We start from the raw sequence: 15,251 nt of genomic DNA, 5'->3' as shown, positions 1-15,251 counted from the left end.
AGCATGTGGATCCCGGATGTACAGATGATTCAAGACAGGCTCCCGATACAGTGCTGTGTAACTGATCACTACCTAGGTACAGGTATATACTATACAGGGTAACCAGTCGTAGTGTAGGGCTGTCCTGTCACAATCAGAGCTTATCATGGTATCGTGAGCCTCCCCTCCACATGACGAGAAGGATAGATAAGGCGGACGTCGAGCTTGCCAAAGGGTTTGGGAATAGTGGGCTTTATCTCCACACTCGTCCGCCAAGTCAATCATCACTCATCACTCATCAATCACGCTCTCAGCTTCCAAGTTGTCCAGTTTGATTGCAATACTGTATCCATCTATTACCTATGACCTAGGGCTTGTGTCTATTACCTATTACCTAGGGCCTGGATGATCGAGGATAGCTCGACCTCAGCGCAGCCTCGTCTCGCCCCAGTCCTGACTCTTGACCTGACATGTCCAACAAACTCACAGCAACCCGCTCAGGTGAGCGCCGTCTTCGCCCACTCCCACTCCCACTAATCCACAGGCAAGGCACGATGCACCAATGCTAAAGATGAATACTAATGGCTGCGGGACAGACCCGGCTTGTGGCACATGTCGCAAAAAGTGCCGCAAGTGTGATCGCACTCGGCCAGTGTGTCGGAGGTGCATCACCAAAGGGCTAGAATGTGAAGGCTACCCGCCCAAGTTTCAATTCCACGCGTATACCGCATCCGCATCCGCATCGGGCAAACGAGCGGGAGACTCGCAGGCCTTAGCCCACCAACACCAGGTCCAGCAGGCATCACCATCACGCAAACGAAAGCAGAGGCCGAGGCCGGTTGCTGAAAGTGGACGACCGCCCAACTCCAACTATTCTCCCCCCGACATTCTCTCGCTTCATCAACATCAACAGAGCTCCCCAGAGCCCTTTCGGGAACTCTCCCTTGCACGGTCCCAGTCCCAGTCGCAGTCGCAATCCCCCAGCTCCAGCTCCAGCATTTTCTCGGAACGGTCGACAGTGGTGGACGACATTTTGGCCACTGACCATGCACAGAGACTTCTGGTCCATTGTACGTTACGTATCTGCACCAACCCTGCACGCTTCTTCTAGAAAGTCACAACGCCCTGGGCTGACTCCAGTCGTGCACGCAGTTGACAAGTCCATGTGCCACTTCTTGACCATCACTCCCTCTGGGGTGCGAAATCCCTTTCGTGCTTACATGCTGCCTCTTTCCTATCAGCACCGAGGCCTCCTCCATGCTCTTCTCGGACTGGCCGCGTGCCATCTCGGCTCCTCGGGCATCGACACCAGCCAATTCAACCAAACAAGTGCCCTGGAGCACAAACTGTCGGCCATCCAAGCCTTGAGCGCATTTCTCATCAAGGAGGAAATGTTGGGACTCAATGCGATGGAGGAGGATATCACCCTGGCCATTGTATTACTGCTCGTGTTGCATGATGTAGGGCTCCAACCTCCAGCCTCCAGCCCCCAGCTCCCTTCTGCTCTGGCCACTTTGCCTTCCATCTCGTGTTTTCTTTTGCTGACGCCGACGCCGACGCTGACGGATGATCAGATATGCGAGTCAGGCATGTCATCACATGGGACCCATCTGAACGGCGTGACATTCCTGTGCGCCAGGTTTGTGGAGCAGGCGGCTGAACCACCTTCGCCGTTTCGAATGTTTCTTCTGGCTGCGCTGGCCTGGTGAGCCACCTATCTGATTTGTGCACTTGCTCCTCGCTTGGGGTTGAGGCTGACAGGAAAATAGGTTGGATGTCCTTCGAGGTTTCAGTGGAGCCGAGAAACTGGCATATCCCCCGGAGGTACGACGGTATATTCTAGCCGCCAACGATTTCAGCCTGGAGACGCTGGTGGGATGCCCCGCCGAGATCTTCCATCGAATTGGCCAGGTCTTATCCGCCGGCAAGGACTTTCTCGCGGGATCGCTCTCTGACGCGGAATTCCAAGCCCTCCTCCAGGAATCTGAGCAATCTCTGCGCGATCTGGACTTGGACCAAGAGGCCTACCCCACCAAGGACCCGGAATGGAAGATCCTGGCCGAAGCATATCGACACTCCTGTATCCTGCGCATCCTCCGCTTCCCCGACTCTTTCGGACTGCCCTGCGATGATGACCGAGTGGTGGAATCCGTGGTGGCGATCCTCGATGCTAGTGCAGAAATACCCCGGGGATCAGCCTTCTATAAGCGGTTGCTCTTCCCGCTGTTCCTGGCGGGCGCCGATGCCTCGACCCCGCATCAGAAACACTATGTCCAACTGTGCATCGACGAGATCAAGCAATCGACCGGCTTCCGTCACCAGGCCATGACCGGCCTGCTTGACAAGGTGTGGGAAGAGAGAGCAGCCAAGACCCGAGGCTGGGTGAATGTGCCGTGGATGGAATTCGTAAGCCTGCCCGTCCTGCGCCATTTCATCTCTTAGCACCTCTTAAGATTGCCACCTGTGATACTGACCCGGAACCCTGGCGCTTGCAGACATGCTCCACCTACCTCCAGCGCCAACATGATTTTCTTTTCTTTTGAACATGCCCCTGACGGGACGCCCAGAAGCGAAGGGCTAAGGGTTCATCGGGCCTGGCCTGGTCTGAGAGAGTCGAGTCGAATGTGCCTCCTCGACAACGGGAGATGGAGATTGAATGCCCCTGACGTTGATGAGGTAGAACCAACGAATAATGAATCCCGACATGATACTCCATATTCCGTACAGTGTATACACATCTGTGTGGTAGTAGCAGAAGTAGTGGTGGTGGTGTTCTAGTTAGTAGTGGGAGTTGGGAGTATTGCCGTCTTTGGACTAGTTTTCATGGTCCAACATCGCGGTCGACGTCAAGCGGAATCGGCTAGATTTCTTGTTGCGTGCCGGCACGGCAGATCAGAGATAAGATAACAGAATAACAGACTGCGGATTAGAGAGGTAGAGGCACCAGAGGGACCTACTAACGTCTCTCTAATCGTCCTCTGTTCTCTGGTGGCAGCAATAGTATAGCAGTTCGTCGACCTGGCCTCCAGTCCCCAGTCGTGCTGTGTTGCATACCACTCATTCATATCTAGACGTTTTCATTTCTCATTTCCCAGAACTACGTTACACAGTCCCTACCTCCCGCCTAGCACCACCACCAGCATTGCCACCAGCAACATCACCAGCAGCACCACCATCAGCACCACCATCAGCACCACCACCACCGTCGTGACAGCCACTGCCAATACACTGGGGGCTGAAACAGTAGAAAGAACAAGGAAAGATGGCCGCCACAGAAAAGGACCCCGAGCAATTGCTGCTGGCGAGTAAGCTGAACAATGTCCCGCGCTGCGAACAGTATGACAGGATGGTGTCTGGCATGCTGTGAGCTTGGCCCTTGTCTTGGTTTCTTGTTTTGTTTCAACTTCCAACATCCACATCCAGCATCCAACTATACCAGCCTGTGTCTATCGCTGTCTAGACCTCTCTCTCTCTCTCTCTCTCTCTCTCTCTCTCTCTCCTAACCGTCGTGGGCACAGCTACGACGCCTTCGTCCCCGATCTCGCCAACGCGCGCTTCCGGGCCCGCGTCTGGTGTCACAAATATAACAATGAATTTCCAGCCCTCGGGCCCGATGCCGACTACGACGCGCTATCGAAGCACCGTATGACACAACTGCGCGACATCCTAGGTGCGGTCGAGGGGAACGAGGTCATCATCGAACCGCCATTCTTGGTCGATTATGGCTGCAACATCCGGGTCGGCGACCGCTTCTACGCCAACTTCAACTTGACCATCTTGGACTGTGGGCTCGTCACCATCGGGGATCGCGTCATGTTTGGCCCGAACGTGTCCATCTTCGCCGCCACGCACGAGACAGAGGTGCAGAGTCGCCGAGATAACGTCGAGTTTGCCAAGCCAGTCACCATCGGCGACGATTGCTGGATCGGTGGCCGCGTCATCATCTTGCCGGGCGTCACTATCGGTCAAGGCTGTACCATCGGCGCCGGCGCCGTGGTGACCAGAGATGTTCCAGCCTGGAGTGTCGCCATGGGCTCGCCGGCGCGAGTGGTGAAGACGGTGACGAAGCTGAACTAGACTATGACTACTGCTAGACTACGACTACGACTAGACGACGCCGGAACAGCAGGTCTGGTGTATGAGTTCGGGCCGTATAGTCAGACTGCAAACCAATTCTAAAAAAGAAAAGAACCGAATAAACCAAAGATCATGTCTTTTGAAGCCACGAGTGTCTGTACATTTAATCATTCTACGTTGACTCAAGCCCAAAGCCCAGAGCGTTGATATCCCGCTCCATCGGGATGGCAGGCAACACCTATGATAGGGTCATATGGCTGCTACGGAAATTGTGTCAGCCACATTGGCAGCAATGCAATGTTGGGTTGTTCTGCTGCCATCTTCTCTGGGGTTGCTCGTCTAAATGCTCGTTGATGACCTACTACCCACTACCTAGTACATTTAGGTACCCAGGTCGTGGTGGAGGCGGGAGGTCAATATTGGCAGGAAGCTGGGAGTATGTCCGTTTCAGGCTCGACTTCCAGCCTTATCGCCTCAGCCTGCGAGTCTAGACTCTGGGCTGTAGTTAAGGTACTAATTAAGGTAGGTATATCGATCGCGGTACTGTAAAGAGTACGGAGTACAGTGCATTGCTCCGCTTCACTTGACAAATGGCCGCCTTCGCCCTTGGCTCCGCTGCTTGCACACTCGTCCCGCTCAGCTCTAACATCAGCCTTCTGTTTGAGACCGTCCACGTCAAGGTCGCGCTTCCAGATACTTGATCAGGAAGATGCTGCAACCACCAACCACTGCATATTGTAGCGTGGTGACAAGCCATGCTTGGTAAGGCTCAAAGCACAGTACTCAGCACTTGCGGCAAAACCACCCCTTTGGGCGGGTTGTCGAGGTCTTCCCTGTCTCCAGTGGCTCAAGGAAGTTTGCTCCTTGGCCATAAATCAACTTGCTTTCCTGGGTTACGAGTAGGGGGCCGGTACTTGAGATCATTTGGTTCGATATGGACATGAAATACACACTCTTGTCCATTTGATCATCAATACTAGACCAACCTACGACTCCCTTCCCCCCAATTCAACGCCTCGAAACCCGATCACAACCAGAATGGCCAAATCCATCCAACACCCTCTTAACCCGCTGGATCCAGCCGAGGTTCGAAAAGCATGCCAACTCCTCAAGCAGCACCTTGGCCTGTCAACAGACCAGATCCGGTTCAAGGTGGTCGACCTCGCTGAACCGCCCAAGAGCCTCGTGCTCGTTTACCTCCAGGATCCGTCCGTCGATAAAGGGACCCCGCCAAGGCCGATAGATCGGAAAGCAAGGGTGTACTACCATGCCAGAGGGTCGCAACTCCTGGGAAAGGCCGTCGTCAATATCACAGCCGGCGCGGTGGAGGAAAATGCCGAGCTCGCCGACGTTCAAGGGCCGGTCGACTGGGTTGAATTCGACCTTGTGCAGACGGCTTGCAACTCACACCCAGCAGTGCTGGCCGAGGTGGCCAAGTTGAAGCTTCCACCAGGGTGAGTTGTAGGTTGTAGGCTTGTGCTCCTGAGCCTGAGCCTGAGCACGATCGCCCTCCTTCTGTTCCATTTCCCTTTCTCCTGCCGACGGCATTGCTTACTGCCTACCCGTCCATTCTCCTCTGCCGACTACATTGCCTACCATCTGCTCGTCTATTCTCCTCTGCTGACTACTGACTACTGACTATATTGCCTGCTCTAGAGCCAAAGTCATCAACGATCCCTGGGCGTACGGCACCGACGATGCTGCAGAGAGGCGGCGCCTTTTCCAGTGCTACATGTACATCGTACTGAACGATGACCCCCAGGCCAACCACTACAGCTTACCGGCTCCATTTGCGCCCATTTTTGACGCCCATACCCTGGAACTGGTCGATCTCCAGAGACTACCCCTTGACGACGGCGCCGAAGTTGACCAAGAAACTCAGCCCTGGACTCCAGTCCAGCCGGTGGAATACAGCAAGAACTTACTAGATAAGCAAAGCTTCCGGGCCGACCTCAAACCACTGCAGATTGTGCAACCAGAAGGCCCGTCCTTCAGCATCACCGGGCGCACCGTCCACTGGCAAAAGTGGACGTTCCAACTCGGCTGGACGATCCGCGAAGGACCCGTTCTCCACGATGTACGGTACGACGGCCGACGGCTGTTCTATCGCGTGGCCATGAGCGAGATGACAGTCCCTTACGGCGACCCACGCTCGCCTTACCACCGCAAACAGGCCTTTGACCTGGGCGACTCGGGCTTCGGCCTCACCTCCAACACGCTCACGCTGGGGTGCGACTGCCTGGGCCACATCGCCTACTTCGACGGCATCAACGTCTCCGGGACGGGCGAGCCGATCAGCATGCCCAACGTGGTGTGCATGCACGAGATCGACCAGGGGATTGGATGGAAACACACCAACGTGCGCAACGGCATGTCGTCGGTGGTGCGAGATCGCCAGCTCGTGGTCCAGTGCACCGCCACCGTCGCCAACTACGAGTACATCCTGGGCTTTGTGCTGGACCAGGCCGCCAACCTGCACGTCGAAGTCAAGGCCACGGGCATTGTGTCGACCATGCCGACGAGAGCCAAGTCCTCTCCCTGGGGCACGGTGGTGGCGCCGGGCGTGCTGGCCGCGAACCACCAGCACCTATTCTGTCTGCGCGTCGACCCGAACCTCGACGGCGACGGCGACGGCGACGGTGAGGGTGGCGGTGACGGTGACGGTATGTCAAAAACAGGCTCGGGCAACACCATCGTCTACGACGACTGTATTCCCGTGCGCGACGAGCCCGACCTCGACCCGTTCGGATGTGGCTTTCGCGTCCACACCACGCCCATCACCAAGCCCGGCGGCTATGACCTCGACCTGACCAAGGCGCGCACCTTTCGAATCATCAACCCGTCACGCATCAACCGCGTCTCCAACAAGCCCGTGGGATACAAGCTCCACGCCAGTCCGAGCCAGATGCTGATGATGGGCCCTCACACGTTCAACTACAAACGTGGCATCTTCACCTCCAAGCCGGTCTGGGTCACCAAGTACCGCGACGACGAGCTCTGGGCCGCCGGCGAGTTCACCAACCAGAGTCGTGAGGACACCGGCCTTGCCGTGTGGAGTGCGCGAGATGAGGGAATCGAGAACCAAGACGTCGTGCTATGGCATACTTTTGGTGTTACTCACGTTACCAGGCCAGAGGGTGAATCTCGCTTTCTTTCTTTCTTTCTTCGAATTCCTCCCCCCTCGTTCTTTTATGAGTTAACACCAGTACGGACACTAACACTGACATTTTATCAGATTTCCCCGTCATGCCCCACGAGAAATTCACCGTGTCGCTCAAACCCACCAGTTTCTTCGACTCGAACCCCTCCAACGACGTCCCTCGTTCCGACCAAAGAGAGAACAGATCGACTTTACACGGCGGCGGCGGCATAGAGTCTTGCTGCGTCAGTGGTGCTGGGAAGGATGTGCGGCTATGAAAAGGGAAGGGAAATGAAAAGAAAAGAAAATGAACCCTGAGTGGTACTGGAAAGGAAAGCATACTTACAAAATATAGTGTAAGTATATACCCTATATACGGAGTAACTATATCGAGTCGATGTGGATATGGATGTGGATGTGGATGTAGATCAATTTGTTCAAACTTAGGCACTACAGTAACTTAGGCATTCAGCCTTGCCCTTTGACCAGAAGGCTGGTATAGGTATAGGCATACTATACGGATATAGTCTGGGCTCCCCCCTATACCCCTTTGATAGCGAATAAGGAACCTTTCAACTTTTGATAATAAGATGGCATGACATGATATATCACAGCTGCTAAGAAAATAGAAACTACACTACGAAACAGAGAAAGTACTAGATAGAGAAAGTACTGGTATACTAAATAGAGAAAGTATCCGTGCACTCCGAGCACTAAGTTTATGTGGATGTACTCGAGGACTATAGAGTTAGGTTTATAGAGCGAATATATGAACTAGAACTCTAGACACAGCAGCGTTGCTTTGTCAAAGGTTGAAATGGTCCTTATTCTCTATCAGGGGTCGCAGGGGGAGTCCATGTAGACCAGCCTTCTAGTTAAAGCACGAGGCTGTCAAATAAAGGTTGACATGTTCCATGTCCTCTATCAACGGGTCGCAGGGGGAGCGCATGCTATCTAGTATAGATAGCACCTAAACCAGCCTTCTGGTTGAAGCACAAGGCTGGGAATGCCCAAGTTTGACATGATTGAGCATAAATTTCATTTCATCATATCTGCATGGCTACAGCCTTTACTTCTGCTAAGGTTCCTGCTTCTGCTTCTGCTTCTGCTTCTGGAAGCTCCTAAAGTTGTCGTCACAATCCCAGCTGCCTGTCCGTTGGCCCGAACAAGAGCATATTCATCTCGTCCTCCAGAGGCACCAAAATACGCTCCTCAATGGTCTTCGAAAATGCCTGGTTCGACAAGCTTGCATAGGGGTTCATAAAGCACTGGAGACAATACGATATGGCATTGAGGAACGCAAATGAAAATTCTCCTTTGCCTTTCTTCTCCATCAGCCACCGGCGCGCAGCTTGTAGATATGAGATTTCGGTGGGTTGATTGTTGGGTCCGAGGTCCTCAGGCACGAGAAGTTCCTCGATCGGGCGTAGATAGCAGATCTCGAGGAGCATGATGCCCAGGGCTGCCACTTTTGAGGCGTCGTTGGGTTCACCACTGCTTCGGCGGACGAGCGTGGTCGTTTGCCGGTGCTCCCGGGTTAGATATGGATGCTTGATGTCGACCGCAACTCCAGGATTTGTACCTGTCTACTTGGCCCTGAGGAAAATGATGTCGGCCTTGCTCCAGGTTTCCTGAAGCCAAGGCGTATGGCTCAGCTGGAGCATCGACGATGTAAGTGTGATGGATAGGTTATATTGTTCTTGTCTGTCCAAACCATTGTTCGTGAGAACGTCTTCCAGGCTGGCTCCTCCGTCGACGTATGCAACACTCCGCTGAGCATTATACGCACCTCGGAGGTGTCCCTCGCCGTCGAGACAGAACCCAATGCAGGGATGACATGGGTTCTGGAGGATGGAGCACAGGTCTGTGACTATCTGGAGCTGGGAGGGATTGGGGCAAGGAAGGGGAGCAAGGGTAGTTGTGACGGATGAGCTAGGAGAAGCGGAGATTGTAGTTTGTACAGCAGAGCTGCCGGCAGTCAGTACAACATGACATGATCGAATGGTTGTGGGTCGATTAAGGAGCACGTACCCGCTTTGTTGCCCGGAGGCCGAATACTCCAGGAGTCGAATCTCCACGTCCAGCCATTCTTCGAGGTCGAGGACGATGATTGTAGCAAAGACAGGCCAAAGCAATTTGTATCGCATTTGTACAAAGGTAGCCGATTCCGTTGCCAGCCAGGTCGTCCTCTCTCTCGCTTCTTCGCGAGTCGCTGTTCAAGCAACAATCCGGCTGAATGTGATGAATGGGTCGAACACCATGTCTTGGAAAGAACCTTATAGAGTTTCTTCGCATTCTCGCGCACAATATCGAGAGGCAGAGTGAACATGACCCGGCTGTCTGAGTTGTACAGCTCTTCAGCCGTGGTAATCTTGTCTGCTTTGACTTGGAACTTATCCAGCATCTCGATGTAACGTTGGAGCTCCAGCAGCGATTGTTTGATCTTCTTCTTTTTCATGGTGAACTTCATGCGCTTTGACATTTCGAACTTTTGGAGTTTTCCATCCACCTTTGCTGCCACATGCTGACTGATGATGGCTTCCAGCCCATTCCGATCGAGATTTTCCACACCGTGGACATTGTCCAGCTTCATCGCGATCCCAATCATGATACTTTGAATGTCATCGATCGTTCTCATGTATGACGGATAGGCATTGCCCAACTTCCTTCGCAGTTTATCCTCAATGGCTGAATCCTTGCCAAAACCTGCTCTTTGTGTTGTCAATCATGTCACTCAGCTCTTGATCCGTCGTGATCGGCCGCAGCAGCACCTCGATGGACTGCTCAAAGAGGGTGTGCTGGTTCCGAAGCTCTCGAATGGCGCGGTCGAGTTCCCCCTGGAATCTGACAAAGGCCTTGGTTGGACCGATGATGTCCTCATAATGCTCGAGTGCCGAGAGCACCAGCGGGATGGCGCCGAGCACGAGGCCGGCAACCTCGATGCCGGACATATTAGTGCTGGTCCTCAAAATCGTTGTCGGGAACGATTCTGACCAGAGCAGGCCTGACGAGAGGCTGCACGAAGAAGGTAAGCAGGACGGCTGCCTTTGACTATGATTTGTTGCTGTTTCGTCACATCACATCGAGCCAGCCAAGCGAGGCCAATTAAGCGCCTGCCACTGCAGTGGTGGTGTCAGCCGCATCCCTCCAGGACAACACTTGCACAACATCCCACCAGAGACCATTGTCGAGGGAGTCTCTCGGAACGCACTTCGACACACTCTTCGTGGACCTTGGCAGGAAGGTGCGCTGTGAGAAGAGACTGAGACGTCCTACGATAGTCTTGGGGTGGGTGCCAGAATTAAAGGCGGTTTATCGAACTGCCCCAAGACGCTCTCATCGTCGAGGCCGCCATCACATTCTGCTTGATAAAGTAACCTTCAAACCTGAACTGATGGCAGCAAGTCATGGAGTCCATCACAGCAATCGCGCGAGCCTGTTTCGACAGCTTCGGGCAGCTAACCGCCACCCTGACCAAAGCGAGCGCCGAACATTGCGAGTCCACGCCTCCAGACAAGATCGAACAAGAGTTTGGTAGATTCAAGATCTGGTGTGCAAATCTGGGCGCTCTACAGACCGGCAAGAGTTCGCTTGATTCGAGGCTGCGTGAGTCGGTGGTGATCCGCACCAACGTGCTGAAGCACTTGGCCAGGCTGGATCAGACTCTAGTCAAGAGCAGGGAGGTCACATCCGGCGCACGACTACCCCTCGAGAAGCAACCGCAGCCAGAGGATTCGGGCAGCGAGTCTTCGTCGGAGGAAAGCGAGAGTGACGCTGAGCCACCTCGAGAGCTTGCCCTGCACCTCGCTACAATCAGGGACATTCTGAATGATCTGTATATGCTTTCATTCAGAATCCGGAACAGTTAGACCCGGCCTACTTCAACCTTGAGGATAACGCTCTACCGCGAGGTCGATGACGATACCGGCATCGACAAGTTCGCCGCCTACACCGAGTTTTACAGACGCCATATCCAAGACTCGCTCCTTCAACTCCGCCGAGATGCTGCCAAAGAGATGAAAAAGAAGCCTTCCGATCTTGCTCGGCTCAGGGATACCGATCAGTATCTCATCGACCGGCTCGTCGTTGCGATGAACAAGCGACGCAAAGTCCTCCGATACTGGCAACGGCATGCCAGAAAAATGGCCGAGATGCCAAAGGAGGTCAAACCGGTCATTGAACCCCAGCCGATGCCGAAGGCTCCAGCTGCAAACCTTGAGACACAGAGTATCATAGAGAAGCCCAGCAGGCAGGTCCAATTCCTCATGCCAAGTTCAAGTGTCACTGGAAAGACTATATTTTCGAAGACCGAGGCGACCGCATTCGACAAGAGGCTTGATGAACTGCTGGAGGTCCAATCCGTCATTTCCTATGTTTCAACACCGGATGATGTTCACGGCAACGACGTTGAGCTCCCGGCGCCACCATCTGCGGCGGCTAAGGGTTCTGAGTTCTGGTGTCCCTACTGTGGTATTGTCTGTCCAGCTCGGCATGGCAGGCCCCGTGCCTGGAGAGCTCACATCCTGCAAGACCTTCAGCCGTACATCTGCACATATGACGAATGCAAAGATGGATACCACCTCTATAGTAGCCGCACAACATGGCTTGAGCACGAACGCCTCGGCCACCGGCGAGTCTGGCAGTGCTTCGAGCACGCAGAACCCAAGTTCTGGTCCAAGGCTACACTGCGGCATCATCTGGAATCCGAGCACGGGGGCGACATTACTGAGATGCAGATCCAGAACCTGATCGAAATATCCGAGCTAAGTGTCGAGGACACAAGGACCACTTGCCCCTTCTGTCTGTTGGACGGCCCATTTTCGAGTGGCTTTGAGAATCATATGTCAGTTCATATGCGGAGGTTTGCTACGTTTTCGGTATCTCGGGACATTTCGACACACGACGAGGCCGAGGACGATACAAATGAGAATCATTCAGGCCGAGCACAAGGTGTTGGCTCCCAGGACTTAGGTATATCTGGCTCGCTACACTTTGAGAGCCAGCCTCCCTCTAACACAGCTTCGGATGTCGACAAGCAGGCATTGCAAAGTCCACCATCAGCCATCTGGGAGGAGCAGTCTTTCAGCGAGGACGACCAGAACTCTCCACCAAGTTATGTACGCTATCCAGATCTGAGACATCGACTCTGTCATCAAACATTCAGAACAAGCACATACGAACAATTCAAGAATGCCAATCCCAATCGAGTCCAAGGCACTTGTGAATGGGTGCTGCTTGACCCTAGTTACCATAGCTGGGGTCACAAACCCACATGACGGCTTGCTCTGGATCTCAGCCGATCCTGGATGTGGCAAGTCGGTCCTCGCCAAATCGCTCGTTGATTATGAACTCCGAAGTACTGATGAGCATACCGTATGTTATTTCTTCTTCAAGGATGATAACGAGCAGGACAATGCTGCAAACGCTCTTTGCGCCCTACTTCATCAATTGTTCGTTCGCCGACCCGACCTAATCTGGCATGCCATCCCCGCATGGGAGAGATTTGAGGACCAGCTGCGGAAAGAAGTGTCTGAGCTATGGCGTATATCCCTCGAAGTGGCGACGAGTCACGAACTCCAAGGTCACTACGTGACGTGTGTTCTAGACGCGCTGGATGAATGTCTACCCTCCGACCAGCGTTGGCTCATCAAAAAGTTGGCCGAATTTTCCACTCAGATATCAGCCTCTGCATCAACGACATCAGGCGGCATATTGAAATTCCTCGTTACGAGTCGGCCATACAGTGATATTGAAAATGGGTTCCTACACGTCTCTCGGCTACGAGGCGAGGAAGCGAATTACAGGATAGACCGGGAAGTTGGCGAGTTCATCCGCACCCAAGTGGCGAAACTAGCGAAGGGCTTGAGATTACATCCTCACATGAAGGACCTACTGGAAACTCAAATGGTTGAGATAAGGCATCACACATGTTTATGGCCCTCTTTAACCATCGAGTATATCGCCGAGACTTTCCCGATGTCTTCCACCCGCAGAAATATGGTTCAAGCCCCTTCCTTCAACCGTGGAGGATGCATACGAGAAGATTTTAAAACGAGGTCAACTTCATGGAGAAATGAAAGGCATCACGAAAACAATCTTACAGATTGTGGTGGGAGCACGACGCGCACTCAGCGTCGAAGAGATGGCCGTCATCCTAGGAGTTACCCTAAGCACACAGTTAAAAATGTCGCTAGGAGAAGGACAAATCGACCCTCTTGGACTCGGAGACAGAATTCGTCACTGGTGTGGGCTCTTTGTCTATGTTGAAAAAGACCGTATTTACCTTATCCACCCCACCGCTAAGGAGTTTTTGGTCGGCTATGGTGACTCTGATGGTGACTCTGGGTGGAAATACTGCCTCAACCCGCTGGAGATTGAAAAAATCATGACTCGACTCTGTGTTGATTTGTTGTCGTTTGAAGATGTCAGGTCAACAGCCCAGTCTCTCATCAACAAGCTCAAGCTACAGGATCTGACCTGGGAGAACGCTTCTGAAAGTCTGTTGGCCTATTCAGCGGAGATGTGGTCCAACCATCTGCGAGACTCACACATATCGAAGAGCGATCCATACCTAGATACTATATCTGACCTTTATGATGTCGAAGGTGATCTGTATAATTTATGGTTCCCGATCTATTACGCGCTACATGAAAATATGGCCACTATGCAGAGAAGACCACAGATGACTTCTTTTGACCTAGCAGCACTTCTGGGACATGAACAGATATTAGAACGGATGCTACAGTCGAACAGGTATGAAATCAACGAATTCGACAATACTCGTCGCACAGTATTGATCTGGGCCTGCGAGTATGGCCATGAAAATGTGGTGCGGATACTCCTGGAGGCTGGGGCACCTGTCAATGCTCGACTATTAGACGAGACTGCACTTTATGCAGCATCTAAGGCTGGCCACGGGCCGGTAGTTCAGATGCTGCTGGAGGCGGGAGCAGAGGTCAATGATCGATACACCACTGCACTCCAGGCTGCATGCTATGGTGGCCATACAACCGTGGTGAGGATGCTCCTGGATGCCGGAGCAGAGGTGAATGCTCACGGAGGACAATTTGTTACTGCACTCCATGCAGCAGTCTATAATGGCCACGAGGGGGTGGTGCAAATGCTGATAGATGCCGGGGTAGATGTCAACGCTGTAGAAGCAGGGGTTACTGCATTGGAATGGGCATCCTCTCGTGGCCGTGCAAACATGGTGCGAATGCTGATAGATGCCGGGGCAGATGTCACCGCTGTAGGAGCAGGTGGTTTTACTGTATTGGGAGTGGCATCCTCTCGTGGCCGTGCAAACATGGTGAAGATGCTGAAAGACGCCGGGGCAAATCGCAATACTTGAGGAGAAGATCGGGATCCTCTTGTGGTTGTGGATGAGTCAGATTAGTTGGGGTCAGTGAAGAAGAGACTGAAGGACGAAGGGGCATTTCGCTAGACCCATCGATGTGGTGATGGAATTGAATCTGCGTACATATGAAATGAGAAACGAGAATGCTGGATATTAGCCTCGAGCACCCTCATTACCTCAACTTGCTAGCCTCGTAGCAACACGAGAGACATGGTATGGAGGAACAGAGGCCAGGAACTCGAAACTCGGCCATAACCACAAGTAGAGCATGGCAGAAACTAAACTTGGTGATAACCACAAGTAAGGCGACTGGGTGATCACCACAAGTAGAGCATGTCAGTAGAGTTGGTGACAGATACCTAGTACAGTGAACTAACAAGCATCAATCAACCCGGACACGACGACGACGACGACGACGACGACAATATAAACACAGAAGCATCAATCAGTCCGACGACAACTCAACTAGCGAGCGACATGACCAAATTTCGAAATGGAGGTTCAACCACAGCCATCATATCACATCACATCACATCACATCCGCTGCGAACGCCGTCCAAGATTCGGCATCCTTCACATCTGCTGGGAAGGCCCTCCACCTTTTAGCATCTTTCTCTTCCGCAGAGAACGCCCTCCACCGTTCAGCATCTTTCTCTTCCGCAGAGAACGCCCTCCACCGTTCAGCATCTTTCTCTTCCG

The 15,251-nt window shown here is 53.1% G+C and overlaps 6 protein-coding genes across 6 annotated transcripts; 4 read left to right on the top strand and 2 right to left on the bottom strand.

Annotated features, from left to right (window-relative positions):
* Nucleotides 1-1,199: 1,199 nt before the first annotated feature.
* On the top strand, nucleotides 1,200-2,421 carry A1O3_09349 (uncharacterized protein; the record flags this gene model as incomplete). The annotated part of the gene is made up of 3 exons (XM_007739443.1): nucleotides 1,200-1,439; nucleotides 1,554-1,684; nucleotides 1,749-2,421. The coding sequence occupies 3 exons, from the start codon at nucleotides 1,200-1,202 to the stop codon at nucleotides 2,419-2,421; spliced, it is 1,044 nt and encodes a 347-aa protein (XP_007737633.1).
* Nucleotides 2,422-3,241: 820 nt separating this feature from the next.
* A1O3_09348 (acetyltransferase) lies at nucleotides 3,242-4,056 on the top strand (the record flags this gene model as incomplete). Its single annotated transcript, XM_007739442.1, has 2 exons — nucleotides 3,242-3,315; nucleotides 3,498-4,056. The coding sequence occupies 2 exons, from the start codon at nucleotides 3,242-3,244 to the stop codon at nucleotides 4,054-4,056; spliced, it is 633 nt and encodes a 210-aa protein (XP_007737632.1).
* A 1,038-nt stretch (nucleotides 4,057-5,094) lies between these two features.
* A1O3_09347 (uncharacterized protein) lies at nucleotides 5,095-7,473 on the top strand (the record flags this gene model as incomplete). The annotated part of the gene is made up of 3 exons (XM_007739441.1): nucleotides 5,095-5,510; nucleotides 5,713-7,193; nucleotides 7,292-7,473. 3 exons carry the CDS (start codon nucleotides 5,095-5,097, stop codon nucleotides 7,471-7,473), a joined length of 2,079 nt encoding a protein of 692 aa, XP_007737631.1.
* An 855-nt stretch (nucleotides 7,474-8,328) lies between these two features.
* Nucleotides 8,329-8,646, bottom strand: A1O3_09346 (uncharacterized protein; the record flags this gene model as incomplete). Its single annotated transcript, XM_007739440.1, has 1 exon — nucleotides 8,329-8,646. The coding sequence occupies one exon, from the start codon at nucleotides 8,644-8,646 to the stop codon at nucleotides 8,329-8,331; it is 318 nt and encodes a 105-aa protein (XP_007737630.1).
* Nucleotides 8,647-8,781: 135 nt separating this feature from the next.
* A1O3_09345 (uncharacterized protein) lies at nucleotides 8,782-10,146 on the bottom strand (the record flags this gene model as incomplete). Its single annotated transcript, XM_007739439.1, has 4 exons — nucleotides 8,782-9,163; nucleotides 9,227-9,407; nucleotides 9,452-9,901; nucleotides 9,930-10,146. 4 exons carry the CDS (start codon nucleotides 10,144-10,146, stop codon nucleotides 8,782-8,784), a joined length of 1,230 nt encoding a protein of 409 aa, XP_007737629.1.
* Nucleotides 10,147-10,602: 456 nt separating this feature from the next.
* A1O3_09344 (uncharacterized protein) lies at nucleotides 10,603-14,546 on the top strand (the record flags this gene model as incomplete). Its single annotated transcript, XM_007739438.1, has 4 exons — nucleotides 10,603-11,030; nucleotides 11,088-12,415; nucleotides 12,492-13,102; nucleotides 13,203-14,546. 4 exons carry the CDS (start codon nucleotides 10,603-10,605, stop codon nucleotides 14,544-14,546), a joined length of 3,711 nt encoding a protein of 1,236 aa, XP_007737628.1.
* Nucleotides 14,547-15,251: the final 705 nt, after the last annotated feature.

This window comes from Capronia epimyces (genome assembly GCF_000585565.1).
Source record: "Capronia epimyces CBS 606.96 chromosome Unknown aczIQ-supercont1.9, whole genome shotgun sequence".
NCBI classification, from domain to species: Eukaryota; Fungi; Ascomycota; class Eurotiomycetes; order Chaetothyriales; family Herpotrichiellaceae; genus Capronia; species Capronia epimyces.
This window is presented reverse-complemented; position numbering and strand designations above follow the sequence as displayed.